The sequence below is a fragment of the Amphiura filiformis genome, chromosome 16 (genome assembly GCF_039555335.1).
Source record: "Amphiura filiformis chromosome 16, Afil_fr2py, whole genome shotgun sequence".
NCBI lineage: Eukaryota > Metazoa > Echinodermata > Ophiuroidea > Amphilepidida > Amphiuridae > Amphiura > Amphiura filiformis.
This window is the reverse complement of record NC_092643.1, coordinates 9,662,124-9,678,331: the sequence shown is the minus strand read 5'-3', so window position 1 is coordinate 9,678,331 and position 16,208 is coordinate 9,662,124. Positions and strand designations below refer to the sequence as shown.

The following is a 16,208-nucleotide window of genomic DNA, read 5'->3' as shown; positions in this document are numbered from 1 at the left end:
TACACAAAGCTGAAGCCGTACACAGCCGTACTTGGCCAAGACCTCAACTATATCGATACAATCATGGACAAATGCACTATCATTGAGGAAGAAAACCTAGCTGAAGAGCTCTAGGAAAGGTTTGCTGGCATGACAGACAATGGCCAACATCACAGACGTTTCCAGAGTACTGTGTCAGACTGTGCACCAGACTGTGGAGTCATCCACTACAGTTTTTAAAGAAGGCCTAGGCATCCACAAACACAGGGGCTACGGAAAAGGGCAACAGCATCGTCAAAGATATGATTTTCAAGTTCCAGAAGACTGCAGAAGATGGCAATGGTCCCAAAGCAAAGTGGTCATATTGACTGCCAAGTGTCCAACACGAACTAAATTGTAGATTGCAAGCTACAGCAAAGCTGAAGTTGTACACCGCTGTATTTGGGCAAGACCTCAACTATATCGATACAATCATGGACAAATGCACTATTATTGAGGAAGAAAACCTAGCTGAAGAGCTCCAGGAAAGGTTTGCTGGCATGACAGACAATGGCCAACATCAAAAGTACTCATCAGCATCAGACGTTTCTAGAGTACTGTGTCAGAGTGTGGAGTCATCCACTACAGTTTTAAAGAAGGCCTAGCCATCCACAAACACAGGGGCTAGTGGAAAAGGGCAACAGCATCACCAAAGATATGATTTTCAAGTTCCAGAAGACTGCAGAAGATGACAATGGTCGCAAAGCAAAGTGGTCATATTGACTGTCATGTGTCCAACACAAACTAAATTGTAGATTGCAAGCTACAGCAAAGCTGAAGACGTATACATTTGTATCTGGGCAAGACCTCAACTATATCGATACAATCATGGACAAAATGCACTATCATTGAGGAAGAAAACCTAGCTGAAGAGCTCCAGGAAAGGTTTGCTGGCGTGACAGACAATGGCCAACATCAAAAGTACTCATCAGCATCAGACGTTTCTAGAGTACTGTGTCAGACTGTGCACCAGACTGTGGAGTCATCCACTACAGTTATTAAAGAAGGCCTAGGCATCCACAAACACAGGGGCTAGTGGAAAAGGGCAACAGCATCGCCAAAGATATGATTTTCAAGTTCCAGAAGACTGCAGAAGATGACAATGGTCCCAAAGCAAAGTGGTCATATTGGCTGCCACGTGTGCAACACAAACTAAATTGTAGATTGCAAGCTACAGCGAAGCTGAAGCCGTATACATTTGTATTTGGGCAAGACCTCAACTATATCGATACAATCATGGACAAATGCACTATCATTGAGGAAGAAAACCTAGCTAAAGAGCTCCAGGAAAGGTTTGCTAGCGTGACAGACAATAGCCAACATCAAAAGTACTCATCAGCATCAGACGTTTCCAGAGTACTGTGTCTTACTGTGCACCAGAGTGTAGAGTCATCCACTACAGTTTTAAAGAACAACTTTGAGAGACTTTGATTGAAATTTGTGGGTGATATCCCCAGTGATGGAACTGCTTTTTTCACTCAGTTTCTCATCATTTGCTGGACTTCCAAATATTTCAGGTGCAGATCTTAGAAATGAAGTTGTGAAATTTCTCACAGAAAATTCAAATCTTCAGGGTCCAGATGGAGCCATCGACATGCGTACATTTGTAGACTCAGAATGGGATAAGTAGACTCAGTCTGCGAATGCTAATATTTCATCAAATGAATAGGTCGAAAAAGCCCCAGTGACAACACCAAGTGAGAAGGTTGATAAAGAAAAAAAGACGATTTGGAAGTACACAGAGATTTGTCGACATTAGACAGAAATGTCTAACAATACCAGATTGGCTAGAGAACGACTGATCAGAAACCACTCAACACGCAAAAAAGTTGCTCAAAAAAATTCATCATTGGTAAAGCTGTGACTGTGAAGTCTCTTATATATTGTTGTTTACAGACTCCACGGCCTCACATATTGACCAAACCCCGCAGAGAGACCCACCAACAGATGGTAAGAGATGCAGTCAGTTTCCTTTTTTTCCTTCCATCACCTTCATTTATTCACGCAAAAACAAAAGTGTAAAAATAAAAAGTTACGTAACCTGAAAATCATGCTGGACAGGGAAATGTGTTGCTGTATGGTGAGAAACATATTCAACATACCCAGTGACAACACCAAGTGAGAAGGTTGATAAAGAAAAAAGATGATATGAAAGTACACAGAGATTTGTCGACATTAGACAGAAATGTCTAACAATACCAGATTGGCTAGAGAACGAATGATCAGAAACCACTCAACACGCAAAAAAGTTGCTAAAAAAAATTCATCATTGGTGACGCGGTGACTGTGAAGGTGCCAAGGAAATTATGGACAAATGCACTATCATTGAAGAAGAAAACTTAGCTGAAGAGCTCCAGGAAAGGTTTGCTGGTATGACAGACAATGGCCAACATCAAAAGTACTCATCAGCATCAGACGTTTCTAGAGTACTGAGTCAGACTGTGCACCAGACTGTGGAGTCATCCACTACAGTTTTTAAAGAAGGCCTAGGCATCCACAAACACAGGGGCTAGTGGAAAAGGGCCACAGCATCGTCAAAGATATGATTTTCAAGTTCCAGAAGATTGCAGAAGATGACAATGGTCCCAAAGCAAAGTGGTCATATTGGCTGCCACGTCCAACACGAACTAAATTGTAGATTGCAAGCTACAGCGAAGCTGAAGCCGTACACATTTGTATCTGGGCAAGACCTCAACTATACCGACACAATCATGGACAAATGCACTATCATTGAGGAAGAAAACCTAGCTGAAGAGCTCCAGGAAAGGTTTGCTGGTATGACAGACAATGGCTAACATCAAAAGTACTCATCAGCATCAGACGTTTCTAGAGTACTGAGTCAGACTGTGCACCAGACTGCAGAGTCATCCACTACAGTTTCAAAGAAGAACTGTGAGAGACTTGGATTGGAATTCGTGGGTGATATCCCCAATGATGGGAACTGCTTTTTTCACTCAGTTTCTCATCAGTTGTTTCAACTTGGCCTTCCAAATATTTCAGCTGCAGATTTTAGAACTTAAGTCGTGAAATTTCTCACAGAAAATGCAAATCTTCAGGGTCCAGATGGAGCCATCGACATGCGTACATTTGTAGACTCAGACTGGGATACGTAGACTCAGACTGGGAATCCTAATATTTCATCAAATGAATAGGTAGAAAAAGCCCCAGTGACTACACCAAGTGAGAAGGTTGATAAAGAATAATGACAAAAGATTACAACTCATAAGGAAAATTGTTAGCGATGTTATTACCTATATGGTAAAGAGGGAACAAAATATATTCTCAAACCAAATTTAGTAAAGGCATACAACATCGAAAGGTCACAAGAAATGTTGTGAAATGGAAACTGGTGCCGCTATCAAAAAAACCAGAAAACAATAACACAGGCTTTTGGAGGTATTTTATCTTGTACGTCATTTCTATACTTTATTCCAAGAGATTGAAGTGAAGTGAAGTGAACATTTCAAATCATTTCACTATTGTGACATAAATTGACAGATATATAAGTTAAATCGGAACACTTCCAGTTATTAAAAAAATGTGTCAGGAGTAACAACATGAGAGACATAAGACAAATGGATCACACTGGACTTATAACAGAAGAGCAATTTAAGAACTTAAGGCTGAATTTATACTCCATCGCTGTAAATAAATTCACACTAGTGAAAGAAAAGGCATTGACCCATTTAACAAAGTGTATGATGTCGGTTCCGTCAGTGGATCTACGGTACTTGTAAGTAAACAAATTTAGTCAAATAATAAAGTCTCTATAGGACTAACTAGGCCAGTTATCGACTGTCGAATGTATCGATAGTCGAAACATTCATAGACTTCCGACATGTTTGTACACTCAATGGTAGTATCGATACACAAACGATATGGCACACATGCTTAGATTAACCCAGATTAGTGAAATTACCGTCTCCCATTTCATGAATTCCCCGGCCCAATTCCAAACTGAGCCATCATGTCGACCCCTCCAGAAGATCCCACAATTGAATTTGAAATCGCCGAGTTTCAATCCAAACGTGTTAAACGAAGTGATGTGTGGAATCATTGTGGTTTTCTGAGAGAGGGAGGGGTTGTAAATAAAGCGATAACCGTATGCAAAATTTGTAAAACGAAAATGCCCTACACGGGAAATACAACTACCATGAGATGCCACCTCGACCGTCACCATTATGATGTTGTCCATCCAACTTCATCTCAAGGTTCTGCTCCTAATGCTGCTACAACTACAGGTATGTTCCATTTTCAGTTGTTTATATTAATTTATTATTTTCCTCACCTCCGTCCTCCGTAATTTCATAAACAAAATTAACAAATCAATCATAAACTTATCAACGCGCTCAATGCATGTCTCACTAAAACTTTCTATCGTCATGTGTTCGCATTGCCATTGATTGACAAGGCAGCATCATTATCATGCTAAAGAGTAGGCGGTCATTCAACAGCTAACTGACACTTGCGCAAGACCTCGTGTTAATGCTCGCATTGAGCAGCTAGCAGAATAATTCGTGTGTGGTGAATGCGCACAGTAATAGCTCCTTCATGTAGCTGTGACACGTGGCGCTGTAGGGCGGAAAGCACGCAGCCTTGTTTTCTTAGACTTAGCACAAGGCGGGTTTGGTGCATTTGTCCGGATTAAATTATTTTAAATTTAAAATTGTTATTTATAAACACGTATTGTCTAGTGACTCCTAGTCTATAGGCCCGATACATTTTCAATATTTCGCACGCTCAGATTAATGAGATTATTCAAATAAATACACCCTGGCAGAAATTCTATACAGCAAGAAGTGTATCAAAAGTGTATCAAAGTGTATTAAAACTGTATCAAACGGCAATTTGATACAGTTTTGATATACAAAGGGTGTATTGAAAATGTATCAACTGAAAAATAATATAGGGTATCAAAACTGTATCAAATACCACCTAACTGTATCAAAAATGTATCAAAAGTGTATCGAATTTGAACTTAGTTAATTTTGGCCATGCTTGTGGTGTATCAAAAGTGTATCAAATTGGACTTTGCAGTTTTTTAGTGTATGTAAAGTGTATCAAAATGAACTTAGTTCATTTTGGTGCTAGATGTATATCAAAAGTGTATCAAATTGGACTTTGCCTGTTTTTAGTGTATGTAAAGTGTATCAAATTGAACTTAGTTCAATTTTGGTGGCTAGAGGTATATCAAAAGTGTATCAAATTGGACTTAGTCAAATTCTGGCTGCCTACAGTGTATCAAAAGCGTATTAAATTGGACTTTCATAAACTGACCTTTTGTAGTGTATCAAAACTGTATCAATAACTGATCACATGTCTAGATAATGACTCATCATTTTCAAATTTGCCCATGTGGCATACATGCAGTTAACACCAGGATTTGCATTTGGAAATGTACTGTATTTTAGAGCAAATTATGGTGTTTTATTTATCATGATGAAGATACAAACATGCTTGTAGACTGCACATTAGGTTACAATGTAGTTGTAATCAGGGACTGTGATTAAAGAGGATATTTTATTGACTTTGTTCTGATAAGGTAAGCTTACTATATATTATATATAGGGCCTCTATGTATATGTATTAAGCATGAATATAGCACATGCCTGTATAGTAAAAAACGCTGCTGAATCTTTTTGTTATTGGTAGTCTTTTTGTATCTTTATTGAGGGTAACAACTTCAGTGACAAGCACTGCTTTCCAAGCAGGCCCTCTGATGTATGCATGTTCCATTTTGGTTGGGTTTTGCTTCTTTTTTGCAATACTTTCTCACACATTTGTCAAATTGCGTTGTAATTTTGAACATTGATAGGGGAAAGTGCTGCTCCGTGATGGGGGAAAGTGCTAGAGGTCAGCATTGGCAGTAGAGGGCAGTGTTGAATTTGAGCTTGATTAGACTAATTTCAAAATTTGACCTTTAACCCCTTCACTTTGAGCTTTGGGGTTATTAATGTTTGCAAATATGTTTAGATCATGTAAGGATAATTCTTGTTGAATTTGAGCTTGATTGGACCAATTTTGAAATTTGAAAAACTGTATCAAAAGTGTATAAAAAACTCTATCAAAAGTGTATAAAAACTGGATCAAAAGTGTATCAAAAAACTATCAAAAGTGTATAAAAAACTATCAAAAGTGTATCAAAAAACCTGTATCAAAAACTGTATCAAAAGTGTATCAAATGGCATGTATCAAAAATAGGGCGGTCCCGCTGGCCAGCATTAGAATTGGAATGCTGATTTGATACAGTGACATATTTGATACACTTTTGATATAATTATGTATGAAATGTGTATGAAATGAAAAGATCAAAATTTCAATGCTAATTTGATACAGTTTAAATTGGAACGCTGATTTCATACAGTGACATATTCGATACACTTTTGATATAATTATGTATGAAATGTGTATGAAATGAAAGGATCAAAATTTCAATGCTAATTTGATACAGTTTAAATTGGAACGCTGATTTCATACAGTGACATATTCGATACACTTTTGATATAATTATGTATGAAATGTGTATGAAATGAAAGGATAAAATTTGAACGCTAATTTGATGCAGTTTAAATTGGAATGCTGATTTGATACAGTTACATATTTCATACACTTTTGATATAATTATGTATGAAATGTGTATGAAATGAAAGGATAAAAATTTCAACGCTAATTTGATACAGTTTAAATTGGAACCCTGATTTGATACAGTTACATATTTCATACACTTTTGATATAATTATGTATGAAATATGTATGAAATGAAAGGATAAAAATTTCAACGCTAATTTGATACAGTTTAAATTGGAACCCTGATTTGATACAGTTACATATTTCATACACTTTTGATATATTATGTATGAAATATGTATGAAATGAAAGGATAAAAATTTTAACGCTAATTTGATACAGTTTAAATTGGAACCCTGATTTGATACAGTTACATATTTCATACACTTTTGATATAATTATGTATGAAATGTGTATGAAATGAAAGGATAAAAATTTCAACACTAATTTGATACAGTTTAAATTGGAACCCTGATTTGATACAGTTACGTATTTCATACACTTTTGATATAATTATGTATGAAATGTGTATGAAATGAAAGGATAAAAATTTCAACGCTAATTTGATACAGTTTAAATTGGAACCCTGATTTGATACAGTTACATATTTCATACACTTTTGATATAATTATGTATGAAATATGTATGAAATGAAAGGATAAAAATTTCAACGCTAATTTGATACAGTTTAAATTGGAACCCTGATTTGATACAGTTACATATTTCATACACTTTTGATATAAATTATGTATGAAATGTGTATGAAATGAAAGGATACAAATTTCAACACTAATTTGATACAGTTTAAATTGGAACCCTGATTTGATACAGTTACATATTTCATACACTTTTTATATAAATTATGTATGAAATGTGTATGAAATGAAAGGATACAAATTTCAACACTAATTTGATACAGTTTAAATTGGAACCCTGATTTGATACAGTTACATATTTCATACACTTTTGATATAATTATGTATCAAATATGTATGAAATGAAAGGATACATTTCATATGATACTTTTTTGATACATTATCTTGGCATTTGATACACTTTTGATATGTATAAAATGTGTATGCAATGTTAATTTGATACAGTTTTGATACATAAAAGTGTATGAAATGAGGGTTCCAATTCAAATACTTGTTATTTCATACATTTTTCATACGTATCAAAAGTGGTGTATCAAAAGTGTATCAAATTTCAGCCAGGGCATGCTTAAAGAAACGTTGCAGGATATCACTGACATATGCCAAGAATCTAATGCTGGAGATGATGTTGGACACTAGGTGTTATGTACAATCCGTAACATAATGTCGGATCACGCGCGGCAACTGAAAGTTTGCTTAATAAGATTCTTAAAACTGTTACCCCTCTGACAGATCGATGGAACATCAAAAAAGGATGTGCCAATGCCAAATGTCACTATGTTGGCCAGCATTGACAACAGAACATATGTGACCATCCAGCACAACTGAGCCCGGATGTCGCCAGTGCCACTATTGAGATATGCTCCATTAAACTTGACAATAAACAATAGGAAACAAAGGATTTATTGACTGTTTTATTGATTTTTTCACTACTTAAATGTCTATAGACGTGATATACATCATTTTAAAGCTAATTTCAAGCAGGATATTTTGCTTGAATATCTCAAAAATGGTATTGGACTTAATGAAGTAGAAACTGAAAATTCAGAAACTTTACTGCAAGAGACTATCAGTGCTATGGAGCAATTACTATCTGTTGACAATATCCCTGCAGAAGAAGGAATGGTTAACCAAATGTTGTTGAAAATAAAGAACACAATGACGGATAGATGCATGGTTAATAAGAAATTTGTCAAACTGCTAGAAGAATGGCAAGAGAAAACACTCCTGAAGGTAACAAAATACCGGGATGACAAACTTGGTGATGATGTGGAAGACTGCATGAAAACAGTTAATGACTTGTACTGTGACAAGCATGTGGTGCTTAATTTGCAGGAGTATGCAGGAGCAGCACTCTATGATTGGGAAATGGTACAGGCCAGTGGGGGGAGGGGGGAGATACATGTAGGGTGAGAAGAACATCTCTTGTGGAATAGTAAGGCAGAGTCACCAACTATTCACACTCAAACTGACAAATCTGTTTATGTCATGTATGTTCAAATGTAGAACAACTCCATCAGGTCCAAATGCAGAATGAATGTCATGAATGTTTAAACCAATGTATATTTCATTTCCATTACTAGTGTTTGTGTAGATGGAAGTTGCTCAGTTTGAAGTAAATTTGCGTAGAGTACTCAATTTACAGTTTGGACATAAATTGCTCGCCTTGAAGTTGCATAGAGTACAGCCATATTCACTTTTAAGTACAACTGTACAAGATGCCAGGTAAAGCTGAAAATGAAGCTGACTCAACTACGCTATTTACAGGAATGTCTATCCCAATCTCAAAATTTACTAATTCTTCCGGTGATTTAAAACGTAACTTGGAAAAGTTTTAGCAATTGTGGGATTCCTATGAGGTTCTTACTGGACTTTTGGAATGATATGAGGAGAGTGTGTATGAGCAAGTTTAATTAAGGCATATATATATCCACAAGTTATCATGTTTAGTAGCCACATTTAGCAACTGAAACAAGTATTCAACATTTGAAACTTCAATCGTGATATAAATGTAGGCCACCAACGTCAATTGAAGCTGCTGGATTCATTCCAGCTGCACCAGAATATATTACTGTCTCTCCAAAAAGAGGGCAACTGGAAAAGGGACAGTTGGGTAAATGTCAGCAACTTTTAAAAAAAAATTGCCCTAGCCCAGCACAAGAGGCAATCAAAGCTCTGCATGCAGTAGGAACCTATGAACTAAGCGATGACTTTAACCAATTCAAAGTTGCGTCAAATACTTGGCGCACAATGAACAAGAAGAAGATGGGATTCTCATTGCCGGTGAGTCTGCAACTGCATTAGTCCCTACATCGGTTCATAACATACAAAAAACTTGCTCCGCACAAAAGAAAAAAATCTTTGTCAATCAATCCATGGGATTTAGACTTCAACCTGCCAGGCACTGAGGATAGTCATGAGCGCCTGTGGAACACGGCAGAAGATTTCTTGGCAACCCAGGGAGCAATTTCTCTTGCCTCTGGCGGAAAAAGTTACACCAAATACTTGGCGCACAATGAACATGAAGAAGATGGATTCTCATTGCTAAGATTTTTTCAATTTCAAGGCCGGTGAGTCTGCATCTGCATCAGTTCCTACATCGGTTCATAACATACAAAAAACTTGCTCTGCACAAAAGAAAAATTCTTTATCAATCTATTTGCAGCATAGATTTAACAGGGTAAAGCTGAATCAAGATAATATTGAAGACATTTATGATGGGAAACTGTATCACAATACATGTATGTTAAAAATGGAGGTTTGCTGGCATCACCAAACAATATCAGTATGATGTGGTACACCGATGGTGTACCGCTATTCAAATCTTCTTCAATGAGCCTATGGCCTTTATATTTTGCTATAAATGAACTGCCGTATAAGAAGAAAGTTTTGAAGGAGAACATTCTTATAGCTGGATTGTGGTTTGGGGAAAATAAACCCAGCATGTGTACATTTTTCAAGCCATTCCACAACTTGCTGAAGGGATTGAGGTATCGTTGCCAGATAAAAGAATAATCAATGTCCAAAGTATCTTATTGTGTGGAACTTGTGACATGTCGGCAAAGAGCCAAGTTTTAAACATGGTGCAATTTAATGGTATGTATGGATGCAGTAGGTGTCTTCAACCAGGGGAAACAGTGGCTAGTCAACTGATCTCTTATTTTATGTGAAATGATAGACTATAATGATTGAAACCTATTTTCACATTTTCTCAATCGCCCGGATTTCTTACAATATTTTGGGGCACCAAAGTGCCTAATTTTACTCTCACTGCATGGAAAATATGATTTAATTTTGCAAAATAACCAATATGAGCATTTCAGCCTCACAATTAGATTCATGACTGATGACTTCCATTGAACATATTGGACACAATGATTGCTAGAGATATATACGAATAGTTGAAATGTATGTTACCTTCTTTATGTAACTCATTTGGTTTCATTTCTACAGGCCTGTTAAGAACACTGCGTGGTAGATACAGCCAACAACACCTTAGTGCAATGAGCCAAATGCTACCCTCATTCATGCATGCAGTAGGTTCAATACTTGATCCCAAATATCATGCCAACAAGTCAGCTTCCCACAAGATGTCCGACTCTGCAGGCTATCAACGCAACATAATGAATGCAGTTAACAAGCTTGTACCTCGGCAGTTGTTCCTTAGAGGTGCTTCACGTGGCAATGCAGTGGGTAAAGGCGCATGCTGTAGCCATATTTTATTCAACCAACAGGACCCAAGTAAGTTGGCGGCTGCTTTGAGAGCTCGTGCCTTAGATCTGGACTTGGAACGGTCTGTACTCAAATTTCCTGCCAAAGTTAATACATAGAAAATATATCAATGACTAGGACACACCCATGTATATCCATATATGGAAGATAACCCATCTGGGCCAGCACGGACTTGGGCAGGATTCCTCAGTGATGCAGAACAGGCGTATGAGGATGGCAACAGAGTAAATGGTGTTAATGGACCATCATGGATGCTATATTTGTTTGATGTAGCGAGGGGTACTGCCCTTGACTACATGCACCAAATTTTATTAGGAGTCACCCGCAAGCTCACACATTTTTGGATAGATTCTTCATTTCACCAAGAGCCATACTCACTTATCAAGTCCATCAAAATTTTAAATGAACGCCTCTTGTCCATAAAACCCCCAACTTTTATTTCTGGTGCCCCAACTAGTTTGTCCAAATTGAAGTTTTGGAAAGCCTCTGAATTCAGAAGTTGGCTCTTTTATTATTCTGTCCCTGTTTTATTTGGAATTCTGCCCACTATTTATTTTCAGCACCATATTTTGCTTGTTGAAGCAATTCACACATTGAATTCCCAATCTATATCACCTGACGACACTGACAAGTGTGAATTCCTTCTTCATCATTATTGTGTCCTCTTTGCAACATTGTATGGTGCAAACACTATGGGAATCAATGTTCATAGTATAGTGCATTTAGCAGATGTGGTTAGAGACCTTGGGCCACTATATGTTTATTCGTGCTTCCCAATGAGTCACTAAATAGTGACTTAAAGTCTCTGTTTCATGGAACACAGGCAATTGAGAAGCAAATTGCATCAGCTGTTAGTAAGGTAATAAAGTTTCATGTAATTGCTAGGAAAATGGACCGTGAAAGTCATGCAAGTGCCCTTTTTCACAAATTGCATTGAAGTGTGGTTCCAAAAGGGACTTAGATTTCTGCAAATGTACATATTTTAGGAGGTATTAAATACAGAACACTCACTGAAGAATCTCTTTGGATAAATTGTAAATCACAAGAGAAGGGCAAACAAAAAAAACACCATAGCTGAGACTATGTCTACATTTGTGGAAATGATGCCCAAACTTCGTAGACACATCTTCACTGCTCAGTGAAATCTAGATGTTGTCTTTAGTGAACAACCCACTTCCATGGCATATAGTTCAAATAAGCTCACAGTTGCTGTCTACTCAATTTATGTAGAATTTTTAGATGTAGACAACTGTTGGAAAAAGGGGGCAATTGTTTTTATAAGCGCCATGATTTCCAGAAGGTTGCCAAATTTGAGGAGAGAATGTTTGAAATACAATGTAGTATATGACAAATGCCCTCATTCAGTAAGAAATTGGCTTAGATACATAGAGTGATGCCTGTGCCTCACAATTTAGATCAAGAAAAGTCAAAGCAAAGCTTTCTGGTTCTCACCCCTTGTTGTATTGCAATTCAGGTGAGTGACTGAACTATTTCTGGTGTGGATATATACAATTGTTCATAGTCTTTTTTAATTCTGTTTGTTACAGATTTGCAAAACTACTACACAACTGGCATAAGGCTACAGATGGAAGAGGTTTATTCGAGGACCAACGAAGAGAGTATAACATGGATATATTAAACTACATCCTAGATGAATGGATGCCCTTTCACCGGCAGCATGAAGACTAAAGCCAAGTAGATATCACAAAGCTACTGATGGCAGAGGTTTCTCTGAGGACCAACAAAGAGAATATAACATGGATATGTTGAATTACATCCTAGATGAATGGATGTTGTTTCACCGGCAGCATAAAGACTACAGCCAAGTAGATATCAATATGTACATTGTTAATACTTAAGTGTCACCATGTTGGCCAGCACTGACATCAGAACATGTGGTATTGGACTTAATGAAATAGAAACTGAAAATTCAGAAACTTTACTGCAAAAGACTATCAGTGCTATGGAGCAGTTATTATCTGTTGACAATATCCCTGCAGAAGGAGAATAATCAAATGTTGTTAAAAATAAAGAACACAATGACAGTTAGATGCATCGTTAATAAGAAATTTGGCGATAGAAAATACTCCCAAAGGTAACAAAAGACTGGGACAAACTTGTTGATGATGTGGAGGACTGTGCAGGAGCAGCACTCTATGATTGGAAAATGGTTGAGAAATGTTATGAAGGACCAGATGGATTTAGACACTGACAAAAACAACGGTCCAAGTTCACAAGTAAACAATAGTAAGCCAATTGTTGTCACGTTTTCTGGATATAAGGACAGAACCAATGTTCTTTCAAAATTGTTCAAGATGAAAGGTAGCGATATTTATGTTATCGCTACTTATGTTAATGAAGATTATTGTAAGCTACCCGTGCCATGGGCCGATCATCTTTAAAAACATGCATGTCTGACCAGAGTCAAGAACATTATCAAACATGCTTAAAATATTTGGATAAAAGTTCTTTCTAAAAGAATTTTTTGCTAGTCAGCTAAGAATCGGGAAGCAGTGTTTGAAGGGTAGACAATACACAAAAGATAAACTTTTGATAAACTTTTCAGTTTTTAACTACCAAAATCCAAGTGCTTATAAGTTTTGCCACAATATATTTGCTTTGAAAAGTGAGAGATCTCTTAGAAGATGGGCAGAGAAAGTCAGAGTCAGCTTGGTTTTAATCAAAACACCTTTGAGATATTGGCAAAAAGAAAGAAATGGAAGTCTGTTCTATGTATTGTTCTACATCACAAATTCAGATGAAAATTTTGTTACCTCTGTTACCATGTTGAATCCTCTCTGAAATTATTTTCCTAATTGCCTTGGTGTAAAAATATCTGGTTTGAGAATTATATTTCAAACCAGCAGAGACTTAAATATTCAATATTAAAATGAGAGGATGATTTTGAGTCTAATTAGGCAAGTGGTTGCAGATCCTTGCCCACTGTGGTGGAACTACAGAGAAGTTCATACTTTTTTCTGTTCTCCCAGCCAGAAGTTCAATTGCAGAACGATCAACTAAGGTGAAGATAGAAGAGGATTGGGATGTGTCTTTGAATATCGGAGCAATTATCCTGGCGGAACTGGTCACAGCTAAGTCACTAGCCCACAAGGTGGCAATACAGCCCAAGGATAGTATCTAGAAGAGCTCTTAATTGAACAGTTCACAATGAAGGGGCTAGTGTCCCATTTGATTGGGCATCAGAGGACGTTAATCGCTCCAGATGAGGAAATAAGTTCATCCAGATGTGCCTTCCGAGAGGGTCATCTTCCAACAGGTCCCTGTTTAATCAACTTCTTGATGGCACCAAGGGCACAATGGTACTATGGACAACTGGGAAATCATTGAAGTCAACAGTCCAATCTGCACCTGAATCTGCCATAGGCATTGTTGTCCTGACATGGACAAAGACATTCTTACCAGAGCAAGCAGTACACTTGTGTGGCCGGCAATATGGCCTTTACCCCAAACCAAAGCTGTTACTATCAGGTATCGGCTGCAACTAAGATGAATGTGAGGCAGTTTTATGAGCAAAATTCAACACCTCTTCCAGATAAAAAGTATGTTGGTAAAAAGATGCTGAAACCAAGACAAGTCATGGAAGTCACAATATCAAAGGACAAGAAGAAAGCCATAGCCAAGAGAGTAAAGTTTCCAAAGACACTACATGACATCAATGACCTATACTCTGTGATATATATATATATATATATGCATGTACACATGTACAACCAGTTGCCTCGTACATATACGTTCAACGAGGAAGCAGGCACATACCTCAAAGAGAACAGGGATACCCAGACAAGACTGAAAATCAATCTGGTGGAACAGATCTCAACAGGGTCATGTGTAATTACAGGTTTGGTTCAAGACAAGGCATATTTAAGACACATACTTTTGACACCAAAGATTGCATGTTTACTTCATATTCTGGAGCAAGGGTTCCGTACCCTTAAAAAGGGGAGGATAAGTGGACAAATGAGATATCTTAGAATACCTGTAAAATTGTCAAAACGATAATGGACTAACAGCGCCAAATCCTGGTGCAGATTAGTGGTGATGGTGAAGTCAGAAAGCAAGGATGCCAGTTTTCAGAAGATATCATCATGAAGAATATCCTTATTCAGCCTGGGCCATTTGTAAACCACAGGAAAGGTGCAAGGCAATTCAGCTCTCACTGTGCGCTGACTGGGGAGAAGCACACTCCCTACTTGCGGAAAATGGCTGAAAGTGATGAAGGTTTGAGAATTATAGAGAATTTTAGTATTCAATGTTAAAATGGGAGGATGCTCTTGAATCCAAAGTAGGCAAGTGGCTACAGATCCTAGCACACTGTGGTGGAACTACAGACACGTTCATACTGTTTTTCTGTTCCCAATTGCCTTGATGTGAAAATGTCTGGTTTGATAACTATATTTCAAACCAGCAGAGAATTTAGTATTCAATATTAAAATGGGAGGATGCTCTTGAATCCAAAGTAGGCAAGTGGCTACAGATCCTAGCACACTGTGGTGGAACTACAGACACGTTCATACTTTTTTTCTGTTCCCAATTGCCTTGATGTGAAAATGTCTGGTTTGATAACTATATTTCAAACCAGTAGAGAATTTAGTATTCAATATTAAAATGGGAGGATGCTCTTGAATCCAAAGTAGGCAAGTGGCTACAGATCCTAGCACACTGTGATGGAACTACAGAGACGTTCATACTTTTTTTCTGTTCCCAATTGCCTTGATGTGAAAATGTCTGGTTTGATAACTATATTTCAAACCAGTAGAGAATTTAGTATTCAATATTAAAATGGGAGGATGCTCTTGAATCCAAAGTAGGCAAGTGGCTGCAGATCCTAGCACACTGTGGTGGAACTACAGACACGTTCATACTTTTTTTCTGTTCCCAATTGCTTTAGTATTCAATATTAAAATGGGAGGATGCTCTTGAATCCAAAGTAGGCAAGTGGCTACAGATCCTAGCACACTGTGGTGGAACTACAGACACGTTCATACTTTTTTTCTGTTCCCAATTGCTTTAGTATTCAATATTAAAATGGGAGGATGCTATTGAATCCAAAGTAGGCAAGTGGCTGCAGATCCTAGCACACTGTGATGGAACTACAGAGGCGTTCATACTTTTTTTCTGTTCCCAATTGCCTTGATGTGAAAATGTCTGGTTTGATAACTATATTTCAAAACAGCAGAGAATTTAGTATTCAATATTAAAATGGGAGGATGCTCTTGA

The 16,208-nt window shown here is 37.4% G+C and overlaps 1 protein-coding gene across 1 annotated transcript; it reads left to right on the top strand.

Annotated features, from left to right (window-relative positions):
* Positions 1–452: 452 nt before the first annotated feature.
* LOC140172415 (uncharacterized) lies at positions 453–14,112 on the top strand. Its single transcript, XM_072195564.1, is given in 14 exon segments — positions 453–579; positions 1,915–1,968; positions 2,296–2,451; positions 4,230–4,259; positions 8,353–8,647; positions 9,254–9,521; positions 9,805–9,984; positions 9,987–10,215; positions 10,218–10,382; positions 10,929–10,937; positions 11,088–11,744; positions 11,747–11,866; positions 12,518–12,589; positions 13,961–14,112. Coding segments are annotated over 14 exon segments (2,514 nt in total).
* Positions 14,113–16,208: the final 2,096 nt, after the last annotated feature.